Raw genomic sequence first — 16,117 nt, 5'->3', positions numbered from 1 at the left:
CTGCTTTCACAGGCCGGTTAGCAACATCATCTTGGAGTTATAGCTGCAGAAACCAGACTGCCCAAAGGTCTTCCTAAGGAGAAGTTACTTATCTCTACAGCTATTCCCTAATCCCATGCAACAATGAGTGCATTGCAAGACCTGAGTGTAAAATGACAGGACGTCTGAAAATCACAGAATCACAAAATCTCGTAACTCCACGGGTTTGGTTATTTTTTCCTTTCTCACGTTCAAAATCTTGGAATCTATCTAAAATGCCACTGATTTGTATTAAAATTATTAGTGAACAAGTTGGCTTTGGGAACTAGCCCCCTCTGTACTGAGCAAGACTTAAGTCTCGGCTCCTGGATTTCCATTTCATTTCCCATGCTTCTTTCCTGCACTGCTTTTCAATGCTGAAGGGTGAGAAGAATGGCTGCAATCTAAAAGAGAGAGCTTTCCAGAGAACTGTTTCATTCATTCCATAAGATTTAAATCTGCCATGGATAGTAACTTCAATGCATCATACTTGTTAACTTTGAATACAATCTTTTTTGCCGTGAGTAGGCTTCCTGCTATAACAAACAATAGCCTTCCAATTATACTATTAATCTACTACGCACTTTTTCTTTCCCTTCTATAGCAGTTGCATCCTGGGCTATCGCTGTGGTATTAACCCACTGATCAATGGTTTTGTCTTCTGTCAAATGGTGGGCTCAAACATTCACCAAAGCAAGCAGGCAGGTACAGGCAGGTACAGCCCCACAGGCAGCTGACCTTACTCTTATGGTTCCTACCCTTGGCTGGGCAGTCACCACTTTCCTCCCCTGCTCAGTAATAACTCCGGCCTCATATTAGGCCCTTCCAAGAGCTGTTTTAATAAATTTTAAATAGGAAACGATTCAACTCTCTTCTTGTGTGCTGCTGTTTTTTCCTGCAACTTTAGCAACTTAGTGTGACTCAGAGTATCTGATGACCAGTCATGTTGGCATGAGTTTAGCAGGGAAATAACACAGCCAGGACCGGAGAGGGAACAGAAACTCTCCTTTTCAGGTGAGGTGAGCTGTTAAATCTGCATGCTCTGCTTCATAAAACTATCCAGTAACTCAACTGTGTGCTCAAGTCTGTCTCGTGCACTGGAAGCTTTTTCATCCAGGCATTGTAGCAGGACGACCCCGATGTTCAGGTGTCAGGATCACAGTGTGTGTATGCACATGTGCACGTAAAGTAAAATGGTCAATTCATGTTTGTTCCTATGTTTCTGAAGCTGACAAGAATCCAGCTGTAGGACAGTCAGTTCTGGCTGTTTTTGTTGAACTCCCCCTGACTCCATGAGGGCCTGACTAATAAAGGAGGCCTTCCAAGTGTCTCCCTCCACGGCATCTCAGCACAGTAGTCACTTTTTTCCTTTGTTGACTGCACATGGACCCTTTCCCCCAACTCTTTTGGTATCATTCTTTCCTCGTGAGTTAACATCCCTGCATACTTTTAAGGTATTTTGTGTTTGCCTTTCTCCATTCTGGCTTGCTCTCTCCCTCCACTTCCTTTGCACGCCAGGGACCAGCAGCACCCAGCTGGCAGCGCCCGGCCGCCCCTCTGGGACACCTCGACCCCAGGGGCAGGGCAGCAGTGCCGCATGGGTCAGTGGTGCCCGTGTCACATCCCATTACGGGTAAGCTAGGAGAAGGGAAGAGAGGAGTTAGAGGGTACAACACGTGCATTAAAAATTATTCTCCCAGCCTTTCTCACTGAAAGTTGTCTTTTGGGTTTCTTCCTCAGTTTGGGCAGCTTTCTGCTTTTCAGAGGTAATTTTTTTTTTTTTCTTCCAAAGGAGCAGACAAGTATTTTGACCATATATAGTGACTGACTTACAAAAGCAGCAGTCAGTCCTGAAAAGGATCTCAAATGCTGGACTTCTCTTGGCAGTGCAGGTTTGGCATTTCCCAGAGAGAGAAAGGCAGAGCTCAATGCACAGCTTTGGTCACACCTCTACTAAACTGAGTCAGTGGCGAACAGGCCAAATGGGGAGAAAACGTCAAAGGATGAGGGGTTTTGTTCTGCTTTTGGACAGAGACAAAAACGTTGACAGAAGTAGGGAGGAACTAAAACAGTGGAGAACAACTGAACAAGGAAAATGAAATGGAGACAACAGTCACAACAGATTATAAATATTAAATCTGTATGCAAAGTACTAAAACATCTTGCTAACGGTATTATTCCCCGTATTTTTTATATATATACACACACACACCCCCACACACACCCCCCAGTACAAAGCAAGATCTTACTGAAACCAGTAACAGGAATTCAATCAGCTTCACCGATGCAGGATCAGGGCAATACACAGCTTTGTCGTAAATAAACAAATGCCCCCCTAAGCCCCCACCCACCATTGTTTTTGAAGGTGTCTCTGTTCTTCAGCCAGTGGTGCGATTTAGCTTTCACTGAGTTATGCTAAAATCTCCCTAATGGAGTAATGTTCAAAGGCGGGGAAAAAACCACAACCCAACCCTAAAACACAAGAGTTAGGCAATGTAACACCACCAGTTATTCACTGAATCTTGGCTTTTCAAAGGACCCGAGGGAACCACATACTCAGAGCCAACTGCATTTAAATGGCACGTAAGTGCCCAACACATTTATGCTCATTTGAGGTACCCATCTTACTGGAAAACAGTTAAAAACTGGGAAAATTAAATTATTTATGTGCTCTAGAAAGAAGGATTATTATTATCTTTTAATAAGTTGTCCCTCTTTAGTCAAGATAATCACTCCATTAGGAAATCTCAAAGGATGTCCAGCCTTGTTTTTAATGACTCAGAGAAGCCTTATGTTCACAATCAGAGTGCTCCGATCCAAATGCATTGTCCTGTTTTTTCTGTGTGTCATCTTCCCTTAAAGTGCTACTATCCCACCTGCTCTATTCCTTCTGCTTAACACCCTCCCATCTCTAAACAGTGCTGTCCAATTTTCACAGGAAAGGGTGGACATAATTTGTAGAACTACTGCATCAGCCTCTATCCCATACAGTTTCCCACCACTGTGTGACACTACTATTTACTTGCCATCAAGACACGGTTTCAGTACAGCTCAGCCCCTGCCTGGGAACAACAGCTCTGGTTTACTTGTTCCCAGTAGTTCCTGAAAGCATCACTTCTAGCATGTTCTCGATTTCTCTCCTGTTAACTAAGCATGAGTCATCTTCCATAATTTTGGAGAGGGTGGGAAGCAAAAGGTCTTGCATTAAACTGTAGCACTTGGCAACAGTGATTTAAATACAACAGCTGTAAAAGGCTGTACATGTATTTGTAGCACTGGTAGGTCTCTGCACCGTCACCTCAAGTTCTGCATTTCAGAAAATACCCTTTTTTCTTCCTAATGTACCCACAGTTCTTTCAAGTAGTAAACAAATATCTCAGTACCGAAAAAAACTTGCAGGAGTCTTTTTTAAAGAGTTCAGAAAACAATGAAATACTCTTGCTCCTTATGCCAACTTTCCGTAGCCACTCCCTCCATTTGAACTGAAACTGAGCCACCTTTAGAAAGTACAAAGATTGGGGTGTTATTGCCCTTTAAGTAATCATAGCCCAGCTGAAGGTAGGTCAGGTTGGAGGCACCTGTGAACCCGAGCTTCTCACTCACTTTACCAATTGTCAGTTGTCACACCTGGTGAGCAACATTCCTGACTGGGTGGATTTTTCTCCTTTAAGTGAGCTAAGATCACCTGCTCAAGCAATCACCTGCTACATTCAATATCTAGTCAGTCTGCTGTACCAATTAGCTTTGAAAGCCACTTTTTAAAAAGAAGAGGTTTTTTTCTTGGTTCACAGAATTTGGGTCAGATGCAGGGAAGACAGACCCAGTGGTCTTACAAGAAGATGGTGCAACTCCTGTTCTATACTGGTAGGGAGCAGACTTAACTAAGATTTCCCGGCAGGGAAGCACAGACTGGAGTGTAACACATACCTAACAGCTAACATCAACTTTGCCAGTGCCTTCCCCTGCCAACTTAAGTAAGCCTTCTCAGTTGTAGTTCTCCCCTGCCTAAAAACAACAGTGTACATGTTAGCACCATGCCAAAAGGTGGATGAAAAAAATTTGATATAAAGACACGGGCACGGTGAAGTCCCACACGTTGGCAGGGCAACAGTTTGCTAAAGGTACCATTTGGCATCTGCAACCAGCGTAGCTCCCCTGCATGTTTTTATAGAGGCAACTGCTCATGGCTATTTGTATTTCACAGCAAACAGGACTTACCTCTGAGCAAAATACTTTAATTTCAGAACAGGAAGGTTACCTGCAGCTCTGCCACTCTATCTTGTTACTGTGCAATTTTAATTAAGTATTTTGAATAATTGGGATTATTTTAATCTGCATAGCTCTGTCCAATTCCCACTACTAATATCCTCTATCTTCACAATTACAAGATTAAAAAACATGATGGCAAATTCAGTCTGTTAGTCACAGGGTATTTAAAATATACTTTGTAACAGTGGGGGAAGCCATCTAATTACAAATATGACTATAGGGGACCGTAGTGCCTCTTCTTAAAGCAGGAATATGTTGAAATTAACTGCCACAGAAACAGTGTTTGACAGCTTTGAGCACAATTTAAAGGACCTAAGGCATGGCAAGGGCAAAATGTGAAGAGGGTGACTACAAAATACAGCAGTTTCTAATCCTATTGTGTGCCTCCACAGAAACGTAAGTATCCCGCTGACCACCCCTGAAGAGATCTAACATGCTGCTGAACGTACTTGTCAAATACCTGTTTTCATCCACAAAGTTACCTGCATTATGCACGTTTTAATGACCCCCTCGGTGCTTTTCAATATACATAACTGAAGCTACAGAAGGTCTTTCACTTCAGGCCAATGCCTCTTGCAGACCACTATTCTCCCTCAACATCTCCACAGCACTGGAAGGGATACAAGTGCTCTGCAAATATTGTTCCCTTCCAGCTCGCACATCTGACTCCAAGAAGAACGGTATCAGGACATAACAGAACAACATAACTGCAGCAGTATAATGGTTATGAACAACAGCATAACTCAAACCAAGTGTCTACTAGTGTGAGCCCTATGCTTAGCGTGACTTTTCATCTCGGTATTTTTTCCAGTCTATGAGTATTTGCCAGCACGCAGAGCTACAGGAAAAAGATTGGACTGTTTTGTAAAAACAAAAGCTTATAGATGTTTACGTTTGAATTAATGCTGGCTTGTTAATGCATGAATATATCCTGGAGAAAGTCTTTGTTACTCCCTAATTCTGTTTCCTCCTCCAAATAAATTCAGTTTGATATTTCCTCCTGGCTATGCCTGAAATTGGAGACTTTTCTTGTTGTTACAAACCCTAATGCTGTCTTTTTCTGAGAGGAAATTGGTCTGAAGGTTTTAACAATTGTGGATGTTAGAATGTAGGCTAAAGGCATGATTGTTTGGAAGCGCCTACAGTATGCTTAAGAAATCTGACACTATTCATTGCGCCTCTTTAAGCTGTATTCATGGCAGCCAAGAACAGGGATTCAGTTATACTTGCTCCCCCACAAACTGTTTTCTAACCTTTTTAGTGCTGTCTCCCTTAAATGCCAAGTGGGTTGAAGAACTAAAAAAAAATAAATTACTTAGCTCAGAAATTATGACCAGCACAGTACAATTCTATACAAGGTAAAAGTGCAGGCATTTCCCGAGTCGCATACTGCCTGAAGATGGGAGAAACTTTGTTTACCTTCACTGTTTAAGCAAAATTAAAGGAAGCATTATCCTGGAATTGCATTGCTCCACCTCTTTCACACCAATACATGTATTAAAAAGGAAATGAAACATTTTCACGGTCAAGTGACCAAATATCTATGACCAATTCAAGGTTAGCAATTCACTCTTGGGTTTGACTCCGATTTTGCACTCTCTAAGCTGAAGGAAGCAGCATGGCAGCCTTTGAACAATTCTCTGTTTCCCTCCGGTGACCAAAAGCACTGAATCTGGTTATATTTTCAAGGAACCCAAGGGGGGTCTTTTGAAAAGCAAATACGATTACTAATTTAGTTTTTCTACACAGAAGAGAGAACTACAGAAATTTCACCTGCACTGTGAAAAGCAAGTTGAATGGTTTCTTCTGAAAGAATTTCAGATTGAAGTACCCCCAGGCCAAAAACTCTTGTTGTTTTCAACGTGTGCTGCTTTAAATGGCATGCACTGTTGTGCCCAAGTTGTAAGAAATGGTTATTGCAAGCAGTAGTTTCTTAGTTGCTGAAAGGTTTGTCTTCATAGGAACAGTTTATTTCCAATTCCCATACAATTATATTGAGCATCTAGACAGCTTGACACTAGTCTATAAGGTGTTCCTTAAGTCTCCTACAGAAACAGAAGGTGGCAGACTTCTGTGTTTCTATTGCCTTTTGAATCTGTAATCTGCAGATCCACAAGTGTGACATCCCTATGAAAAAAACATAGAAACTAGACCTAATGATAGCATAGCAGGGAAGAGGCAGAAGTTTGTTAGAGGGAAGTCGTTTGAAAGAATCAGCAAATATATGAAGAAAGGCAATCCAAGTGATAGTGCTCTTAAATGACACAAGCTCCTGAGAGATTAGTAGTGGTTAAAAGAACATAAAGACTAAGAGGAAACAACCGGTTTTCAAACAGATAGAGTCAAGGATAAATCTCTGTTATGTGCTGCCTGTCACTAGTTATGCCCATGTTAGCCACACAATGGGAGTGGACCTGTAGAGTGAAACAGTTGGAGCTCAAGTCCTAGGAGCTACATGATAGGCATTTTCTGGGGAGACAGAAGTACTGTATTCTAGCTCTAGTTTGGTCCAAAGGACAGAGTGCCTGCTGCTAGTCGTTACAGCTCACCCTCTCATTTAGTTTTATCTGAAGGAAATACAGTTTCTGCATCCTGAGACTGCTCTGCAACATGACCCAAAGAGCCGTAAGTGGGGGCTCCAAAGAGATTCAGCTGAAAAGTACACACCAAAAAACTACAGTAGCTGAACAGACTAATGATTTGAAAAAAACTGAATAGTGAAATTGTGAAGTATATTTTAACAATAATCACACAAAATTCTTCCATGATTGCCATCTGTAAAATTGGTAGGCTGCAGAGTGTTTAAGCTCTTGAATGAAAAATTAATGAAATCAGTGTTTAATAAGCAACTTCACACTTCATGCATGGACTCAAACAGACCTTCATTCTGCAGAGCACACAGATGGGCTCTAAACAAATCATTTCAGGTACAGGTACAGCATGTACAGGGCTGACAGGCTAACCAGAAGTGGAAAGAATTCACTCTTGGTAAGGACAGAACTGACTAGTCTTCACTCTATGAAGAAGTTATATGAGCACAGTGACAGGGAGAAAGGGAAGACTTCACTCTAAAACCATAAATATCATGGAGAAGGTGAATATATGAGATTATCATTAGGTATTTTGAATACCACCGGAATCAGAGACACCTTCTTTAAAACATTTTAAGAACAAAACAGTAATTCTTCAAGTGGCAAAAAGAAACTGTGGAACTCCTTGTTGTAAGATAATACGGAGGCCAAACATATTCAAAAGGAGATTCAGAAAAGGATTAAACAAATTTGGTATGTCTGTAAAGAAGTATTAAGCATAATGGAAGTGAACACAGTTTTCCAGTTCAAAAATTCCAGCAATCTCAAGTTTGGAGAGTATTCCAGAGGACACCTCGCTCTCTACTGGTCAAAACTCTGATGATCCTAGTGAATTTAGCCCCTAGTACACTGTTTGAGAGGATGTGTAATTAAGTGCCTCATATGATCCAGTACTTCTAGCCACGTGATCCCACATGAATGGCGTTATTGCTCATATGTTTTAACAGACTTTTTTCCTTCCATTTTCAAGATGAAAGGAATAAAAAGGAGCAGCATGTTTTGAAGCTTCTTAGATGGTATCAAACATCCCTAGTTCCAAAAGGGGTCAGTATCAGCTGTTTCTTCCATTACATTTGGGTTGGGTTTACTGTTTTAATGCAGCTGTAGGAAAAAAAATGGGGGTGAGGGTTATAGAAGGAAGGTAGGAATAACAAAGATAGGAGAACGATGTCAAGTGGTGTCCCTCAGGATCCATATTTGGACTACTGCTGTTTATTACCTTCATCAGTGACATAGACAGCGGGATTGAGTGCACCCTCAGCCAAGTTTGCAGATGACACCAAGCTAAGTGGTGTGTTGGTACGCCTGAAGGACAGGATGCCATCCAGAGGGACCTGGACAAGCTCAAGGGATGGGCCTGTGTGAACCTCAGGGGTTCAACAAGGCCAAGCGCAGGGTCCTGCACCTGGGTTGGGGTGATCCCCAGTAACAATACAGGCTGAGGGATGAAGGGATTGAGAGCAGCCCTGCCGAGAAGGACTGCGGGGTACTGGTGCATGAAAAGCTGGACATGAACCAGCAACGGGCGCCCGCAGCCCAGAAGGCCAATCATATCCTGGGCTGCATCCACAGAAGTGTGGCCAGCAGGTCGAGGGAGGTGTTTCTGCCCCTCTACTCTGCTCTGGTGAGACCCCACCTGCAGTGTTGCATCCAGCTCTGGAGCCCTCAGCACAAGAAAGACAAGGACCTGCTGGAGCGGGTCCAGAGGAGGACCACAAAAATTATCAGAGGGATGGAACATCTCCCCTATGAGGACAGGCTGAGAGAGTTGGGGTTGTCCAGTCTGGAGAAGAGAAGGCTCTGGGGAGACCTTATTGCAGCCTTCCAATACTTAAAGGGGGCTTATAAGAAAGATGGGGTCAGACTTTTTAGCAGGGCCAGGTGCAATGGGACAAGGGGTAATGGTTTTAAACTAAAAGACGGTAGACTTAGACTAGATCTAAGGAAGAAATTTTTCACAGTGAGGCTGGTGCAACCCTGGCCCAGGTTGCCCAGTAAGGTGGTAGATGCTCCATCCCTGGAAACATACCAGGTCAGGTTGGACAGGGCTCTGAGCAACCTGACCTAGTTGAAGATGTCCCTGATCATTGCAGGGGTGTTGGACTAGATGACCTTGAAAGGTGCCTTCCAACCCAAACTATTCTGTGATTCTATGTTCTTTTTTCTGCTGCTGCTTGCAGCTAAGATGTTTGAATGATCACTGCAAAAATAACTGCCTATTTCTGAAACTCAAATTTTGTTTTTTGGAATATTGCTGGTGAAAAGCATGGATGAAGAGGGCGGTACCTGAGTAAAGGAAATACTTCTCAGAGCTCTGGTTGTTTAGAACTCCTCTCTAGTTTGCCAACCTGGTCACCATGAACAAAGAGCGTAAGTTTTGCACAAAGAGTATAAGATTAAGTTATTTGCTGGGCAAAAGGCAAAAATATAAAACCATAGTGAAAGTAGAGGGATGCATGATCAGAAACTAAGGGTCACATATCAGTAGTTTTTTGGAAAAGACTGTGGTACATTGCTTGATTTCCTGGTCTTGTTTGATACTAGTTTATTTTAGAATTATGGTGATTGGGAAGGGGGAATTTCACCAGAGTGCTGATAAATCATTGGCAAAAGAAAAAGATGGTATTTACAGGAACTTTTCATGCTGTAAGAAGTTGTAGCTCACATGTACTGACTTCTTAGTAAACAATTAATGTAGCTTTTCACTTACAATATTTACTATGACTGCAAGGAATGCGTAATTGTGCAAAAGAATTCTAGGAAATTCTGGTAAATCTTGGTACTTTCAAAAATTAAACAGGGGTGTAACAGTCTCATAACCTTATCATCCTCCAATATCTTTTCATTTTTTGAAGTAAAACTGCTAATAAAAGGGTTTATTTTCTCCCTTCTCCACTGAAAACTCAGACATTAAATTTTTGGAAATACTGAGCAATACCTGGGGGAGGGGTAGGAGTGAAATCATCATCATCAATTGATGCATCCAGAATATTTTGAACATGTTAATGATGTTTAATGCACTAAAATAATAAGAAGCAAATGCAGGTCAAAAAAAACCTCCAGCAAGTCACATTAAGCTATCCATAAGTCTAAACAAACATTGAAACTGAAAACTAAAAATAACTTGCCACTTCATTTTTCTAAAGCTGTGATAAAATAAGGCATGGAGTTTTCTAGAGCTTCTCAGACAAGTTAAAATAATTTAGTATTGTTGAAGAAGAAACTGCTGATACAATTTTATCAGGGATAAAATATCAGTATGGCTCTGTATCATTAAATATGCTCTACCAACTGCTGGAGTTAAATGTCCTCGAGATGAAAAACAAACTGCATACAAATACACAGAACATATTTATAAGAGAAAATAGTTCAGCTCACTCTTAAAATTGTTCACATATTCACACACACAGAAAGATTAAGAGCAAATTGAGTACGTTATTTAACTTTCCTTCATGGAGAGAAGAAATAATCTAACATTATGTATTTTAATTTACTTACAACAACGAAAGTCTTCATTTGTCTCTCTACTGCAGGACACTGAAAGGCTGTTTATAGACTTCAGCCAAAGATTTAGAATCATAGAATCATAAAATCATTAAGGTTGTAAAGGACCTCTAAGATCATCAAGTCCAACCACCAACCCAACACCACCACGCAGACTGCAGTGGGACTTTCCTACAAACAAGGTGAGAAAGCTCATTGTCCTGGAAGAGTGAAAACTTTAAAGGAGTAATGGATATTTTAGCACCTTTTTTTTTTCAGTTTACAGGAACAAGTTTACTAAGTGTTAAGGCTGATTTCCTCCCACATTAATGCTCATTTCTCTGCTTGTTGTAGTCACTTTCTAGCTATGCAAAAAACAAGTTATCTCTCAAGAGTTGTTTTATTGGATTCATGTACATATAATAGTTTTGTCTCTCACAATGTTGCTTTATAAAAACGTATCAGTGATGACTGGATTAAACCCAGAGTTGATAAAAAGTCTGAGAAGAACGTGTCAGAGATAAACTAGCATCAAAGCTTCAAGAGCCATCTTGAAATTGCCTACAGATGCAAATATCTATTTTATTCCTAAAGCCCAAAGGTTAAGACTTGCTGCACACCCTGAGTGATTACACATATGACCCACTCTGATGCTCTGTATGCATACTCTGGAGATGCATTTTCAACTATATAACTATCCTATAAATCTTGCCTTTAGATGCTTAAAACGTGCTAGTAACCTACAGTTATGTCATTCATTAACTTTATATCTCCCAGTTTGTTTGAATTTTTTTTTTTTTTAATATTCCTCTAGCTTTATTTTGTTGTGCTTCTAAACAGAGAAACCAAAACCAAGACAAGTCCTTGGAAGGAGAGGAGTGGATGGCAGGCAATAAGAATCTCACATACCTCTTGTTGTGCATACCTTTGAACACTTCATTGAGAAGGTTTCCTTGGGAGGGTAACATTCTGGTGGTGGTCCAAAATATTCCTGTGCTGTTCTTGAGGTTTTAGAGTAAGGGTCTGAGCAAACAGTGGAAGTCCTTGAGTGCTGGCCACCTTGGATGTCTTCTGTTGATCTACAACGGAGTAAATGACTGAAGTAATATTAATTGGATCATGCTCTCTCCTGAACATTAGAACGTGAGAAACTGGCAGATGGTCCTGTTAGTGGAACCAGCTGGCCTGCTTCATAGGTATCTGATCTTTTTTCCTTGCTTGCTTATTTGTTTTGAAAACAAATATCCCAGACAGTTGCATAAATCCATGTTCACAAGGATATTTGCACTTGATCATTGTTATTTTGGAAAACCGTGTAGTCACCGAGTAGGCTGGCTGAATTGTTTAGGTTACTTGCAAAAGGCAGTGAGGAGGAAGGTGTGGGGAGGGCTCTTGTTCCCATAAAAACAAGTAACAGCTTTTTCATGAAAAACAAACACTTTTAGCTAGTCCATAGCAGCCCAGAGAATAAAAATGAGAAATATTTTCACATAATAAATGTGTAAAGTAGCACAACTATTTCATGGGTAAGAGTTTTGTCAAGTTTGTACTTCCAATTACAGTGTAATCATCAGATGCCTTTTTAAAGAATGAAAGCTATTAAAACAAAGAGATAAAAGATTTTAAAATGGGGGAAAAATTTGCCTGTTTTAATATTTCTCTTTTTCTTTTTTTGAAGTCTTTGATGATATGTGAAAAGGAATCTAAAATCAACCCCCAAAAAATCAATTTCTCGTCTCTCTAAATAGCCTCTTCATTCGTATACTTCAAAATGGAATTGTCCACTTTCCTGCAATGACATACAGCTCCACAGCTGAAGCCTGATGATTTTTAAGGTTGGTGAGATTTAGATTATTCTATCAGAAAAGTGCAATTTGCCCTTTTTTAACTGAACTAACACTTGGGGTAAGAGAAATATTCACTGTAAATTGTTTTGTAAGTGTCTGGTCTAACCTAAATGTTCTCCCTCATCTGAAGGAGAATTGAAGCTTGCCTTTTTCAAGGTACAGCTGGATTATTTTGTTATTAAAGGGTATTTACAGTCTCATTCAGCATTATTATTTTTAAAAGTCTTCTTCCTATTCAGTTTTTATCTTGCATTTCTTATCCACAGATCAGCATTTTCAACTGTAATGTTGTTTCCTAGTACCACTGCACTTCACTAAAGTTTATCTTCATCCAATTCCAGATTCAACTTACAAATATTATCTCATTCATCCACATTAAATCATGTTCTTTGTAGTTTTCACATTTTAATTAAGACATTCAATAACAAAACCAATACTAACATCTCTGCGTGTAGTTGCCAACAGCTCTATTTGGCCGAAACATTTCTGATTTTTCTGACCTTTGTCCTGTGTCTTGTGCAACCGCCAAAGCATCCTGCGCAGCTGTGTCACATAAATTAAATAAGCTGTGTGATTTATAAGGCTTCCAGTTAACTTGAAAGCAATCCCTTTGGTACTTCTGATGCAGCTGCTTCTCTCTATTGTATCCTGCTACTTGCCAGAAAACAAAACAAAACAAAACAAAACAAAACAAAAACCCCCTAATAATGTTCAGCAACAGAGTACAATTAGGGAAAAAAAAAATATTCTTCCTTTTAGATGCTTTTTTTTTCCCCTCACAATGGCCTATGCTGGCCACCTTTGTTCGTGTTTTCCTTCAGGACTTTCCAGTTCAGGATAATGCAACTCTTTCTCCACAGCAATGAGAGGAAGATTGCTATCGGAGTTTCAGACAGAAATGCATTTGGAAAGAGAAATACTCTGCCTAGAAAGTCTTGGTCATAAGGGATGAAAGCATTAGGCACCCAAATTACAGTTTCCACAACACTTTTCCCATCTATTTCACTATAGTATCTAGAGGTCTTTTGGTCCATCAGCCTAAGTCTTCACCAAAATATTGACATTTCCTTACAAAAGCAGCTGGTTTTATCATGAGACCTAAGCAGGGGAAATGCTGTAAGGTTAAGCCAAAGTCCATCAAAACAACTGATGGGAAAGTTTTTTGATTAGTTGTAGTGAGGGCTGGTGCCCCACAGATTCTCGGCTTAACTCTAAGAATTATCTCCATGGCTATTACTGATCTGTAGCTGCTGATTCTCTTCTCCTTCCTCTAATCCCTGGTGGATACAGGGATGATCTGTTGGCCTTAACGGTCCTTCCACCAAATTTCAGTCCATGTGTCCAGTCATTTAAAACTTAACAGCAAAAACAAGAAGTCCAGAGAAGCGCTTTACTAAGAAATAGTCATTAACTTTGTATCTATCCTTTCACATAATCCTTTTATTACGTTGTATATGGAAAAAAAACCAACCCAAAACCCAAAAACTCAACCCCTTTTTTTTTCCCCCTCTCCACAGTGCAATTAATGCACTCCTGGCATTTGCTGCTCTCACTTCTAATATGTTGAAGATAATTTAACTGTACCTCCTCCTGAGCTCTGCTTTTGCTAAGGGCAGCCATTCAGCCTCTGAGGATGATTCTTAGGCTGACCTTTATTCCCATTTCTCTCCAATTTACATGATTTAAGAGAGACAGAAGAAAAATTCATTAGCTATTTTCGTAATACAATAGGATTACTACCATCCAAATGTTTTACACTTAGCCATATGTAGTCCTTCCAGTCCGCACAGTGCTCTTCGCTACTGCTTTTATTATCATCCTGTTTTTGTTGCTAAAATGCATATTATCATGGAGTACTTCAGTACTTCGGCTTTTCAATAATCTTAATTATATTTATTTCCTCTTCCTCTTTGCCTCTATTCTTAAATTGCCCTACAGTCATGCCCCCAGAGACTACACAGGAGTGATGAACACCTTACAGCCACAGCCAATTCGCCAGTGTTGTTTAGAGCTACAGACCTCTCTCTTACAATGCAGTCACTGGCATGCACTCACAGGAAAACAGCTTAAGCTCACTTCTAACGTGCCATAGGTTAGCCAGGCTGAAAAGAGAAGTAATATCCTAAGAGTTTATTTGTCACTCCAAACCTTCTATTAGTTGATTTGCTCATTGTGCTGATAGAGATTGACCTGCTATCAAATGCTGCAAAGTGCCTTAGACATTTGGACACTTAAACAACTACTGTTTAAGGCATTTATTGGCTGCGATTACTGATATTAATTTTGTTTTGGTTTAATATGAACCTGTTCACAGCCGAACTAGTGCAACCTGAGAGTTCAGAAAGTCCCTGCGCTGGTCTCAGCCATGTAACATTCTCATTTAAGCAATGCATATTGGGCAAGCCTTGGCTTGCTGTCACCTGCTGACCAGCCTCTTCAGGACCTGTACTAACACACATGGTCACACTTCACCTACTTGTGACCCAGCTTGATCCAGATAACCCCATGAAATTCACATCTCAGAATGTGTGGCACGGCCTATCTTTCTCCCCGCTCTGAAGCTCAGCACAAAGAAGGAGGTTAAAAATTGTTTAAAGTTTCTAAGTGTTTCTAAGCTCTCTGATTCCTGATGTGGCATGCTCACGTTTCAGCATTTCATGGCTGAGTAAATGCTTTCTTTGCTACTGTAATATGAAGGTATTTAAAAGCAAACAAACAAGATGACAGACATTGTAGACCACCTGTGATATGTTTCTTTAAGGTTAAGACATACCTTCCATTGTATAGGTATGGTTTTCTCGCTCTTCTGTCTTCCCTGTATCTGTCAGATCCATGATTCTCAGGGTGCCTGTATTGCTTATCTTGGTATCGTCTCCCGGCATGAGACATCTTGTTTCTTACGTGTATTCTTTCTTTCTAAAACAGCTTCCTGAGCCAGAGAAATAAAAACTGGTTCATTTTATAGCTCTACTTAAAAGTTATTCATTGACCAGCACCTACATCCATTTCATGCCGATTCAAGACTAGTACAGACTTCCCTAAGAAGTGAAGGAAGTAAAACCCTTTAAACTACAACTGATTTCATTAAAGAAGGAAGTTTTTCTTTACATTTTCCTATTCATCAAGTAATTGTAATGTTTCTATATTCAACATTTATTGCACTTGGCTTATTTACTAAGTCTGCTCTTACTCTCCTACCTTTGCTGCAAGGACAAGGCATGATGTCCACCAAAAGCATGATTCTTGGCTTCTCTGATGTTGCCTCTTACACAAAGTACTAAACCCAGCACACACTGGTGCATTGCAGGAGCGTGCATACAGCTACTGACAGCAGGGCAAACCTGAAAACGCTGGCTGTGACCTTTGTCCTGGAAGTTTCTATGAGGAGGGCACCCGTCCCCGTGAACAGACGCAGTACCAAACGTCGCTGGTGATTTGGATAAGCGTTAGGTATGGGCAAAGCTGCACTAGGCCAAAAATAAGTTTACAGGAAGAGACATCCTTGATAATTTGGTATTAAATATTACAGGGATGTTATTTCCTGAAAATGTCTTCACCCTTTCAAGTGCAGCATACTTAAGCTCAAGCCTGTAAACCCAAACATGGAAACACACAGTTTAGGCATCTAAGCAACCTTTATTCTCATTTGCCTTCATCCCAGCCCTTCAGCATAACTGCTGAAGTGCCTGCAGTCGATCCAATTTTGACAGATCAAGCTGAGGACTCGCTTAAGGACTTCCCTTCCGTCTCCTTAGGGTATCACTACAGAAATATATTACTTTTTATTTGTTTATGGCTAACAAAGAGACAGTGCCTTCCTCTGGGATAGCTCACCCCCTCTGCTCCGGGCAGAGGCCATGTAGCAAGCAGCAGCCCCGCACCTCGCGCCAGGGGCGTCTTCTGGCCCCG

General features: G+C 40.7%; 1 protein-coding gene across 1 annotated transcript in view; it reads right to left on the bottom strand.

Moving 5' to 3' along the window:
- Nucleotides 1–15,142, bottom strand: part of LOC104623932 (MARVEL domain-containing protein 3-like) — a 19,209-nt gene extending 4,067 nt beyond the window's left edge. Inside the window, exons 1-2 of the mRNA XM_010291167.1 lie at nt 14,982–15,142; nt 11,271–11,440 (exon numbers count right to left, since the gene is read on the bottom strand). Coding sequence (XP_010289469.1) covers nt 11,271–11,440; nt 14,982–15,097 — 286 coding nt within the window. The 5' untranslated portion in view covers nt 15,098–15,142. The remainder of the gene's footprint in view (nt 1–11,270; nt 11,441–14,981) is intronic.
- Nucleotides 15,143–16,117: the final 975 nt, after the last annotated feature.

This window comes from Phaethon lepturus, unplaced genomic scaffold (assembly GCF_000687285.1).
Source record: "Phaethon lepturus isolate BGI_N335 unplaced genomic scaffold, ASM68728v1 scaffold3620, whole genome shotgun sequence".
In the NCBI taxonomy this organism is placed as follows: domain Eukaryota; kingdom Metazoa; phylum Chordata; class Aves; order Phaethontiformes; family Phaethontidae; genus Phaethon; species Phaethon lepturus.
This window is presented reverse-complemented; position numbering and strand designations above follow the sequence as displayed.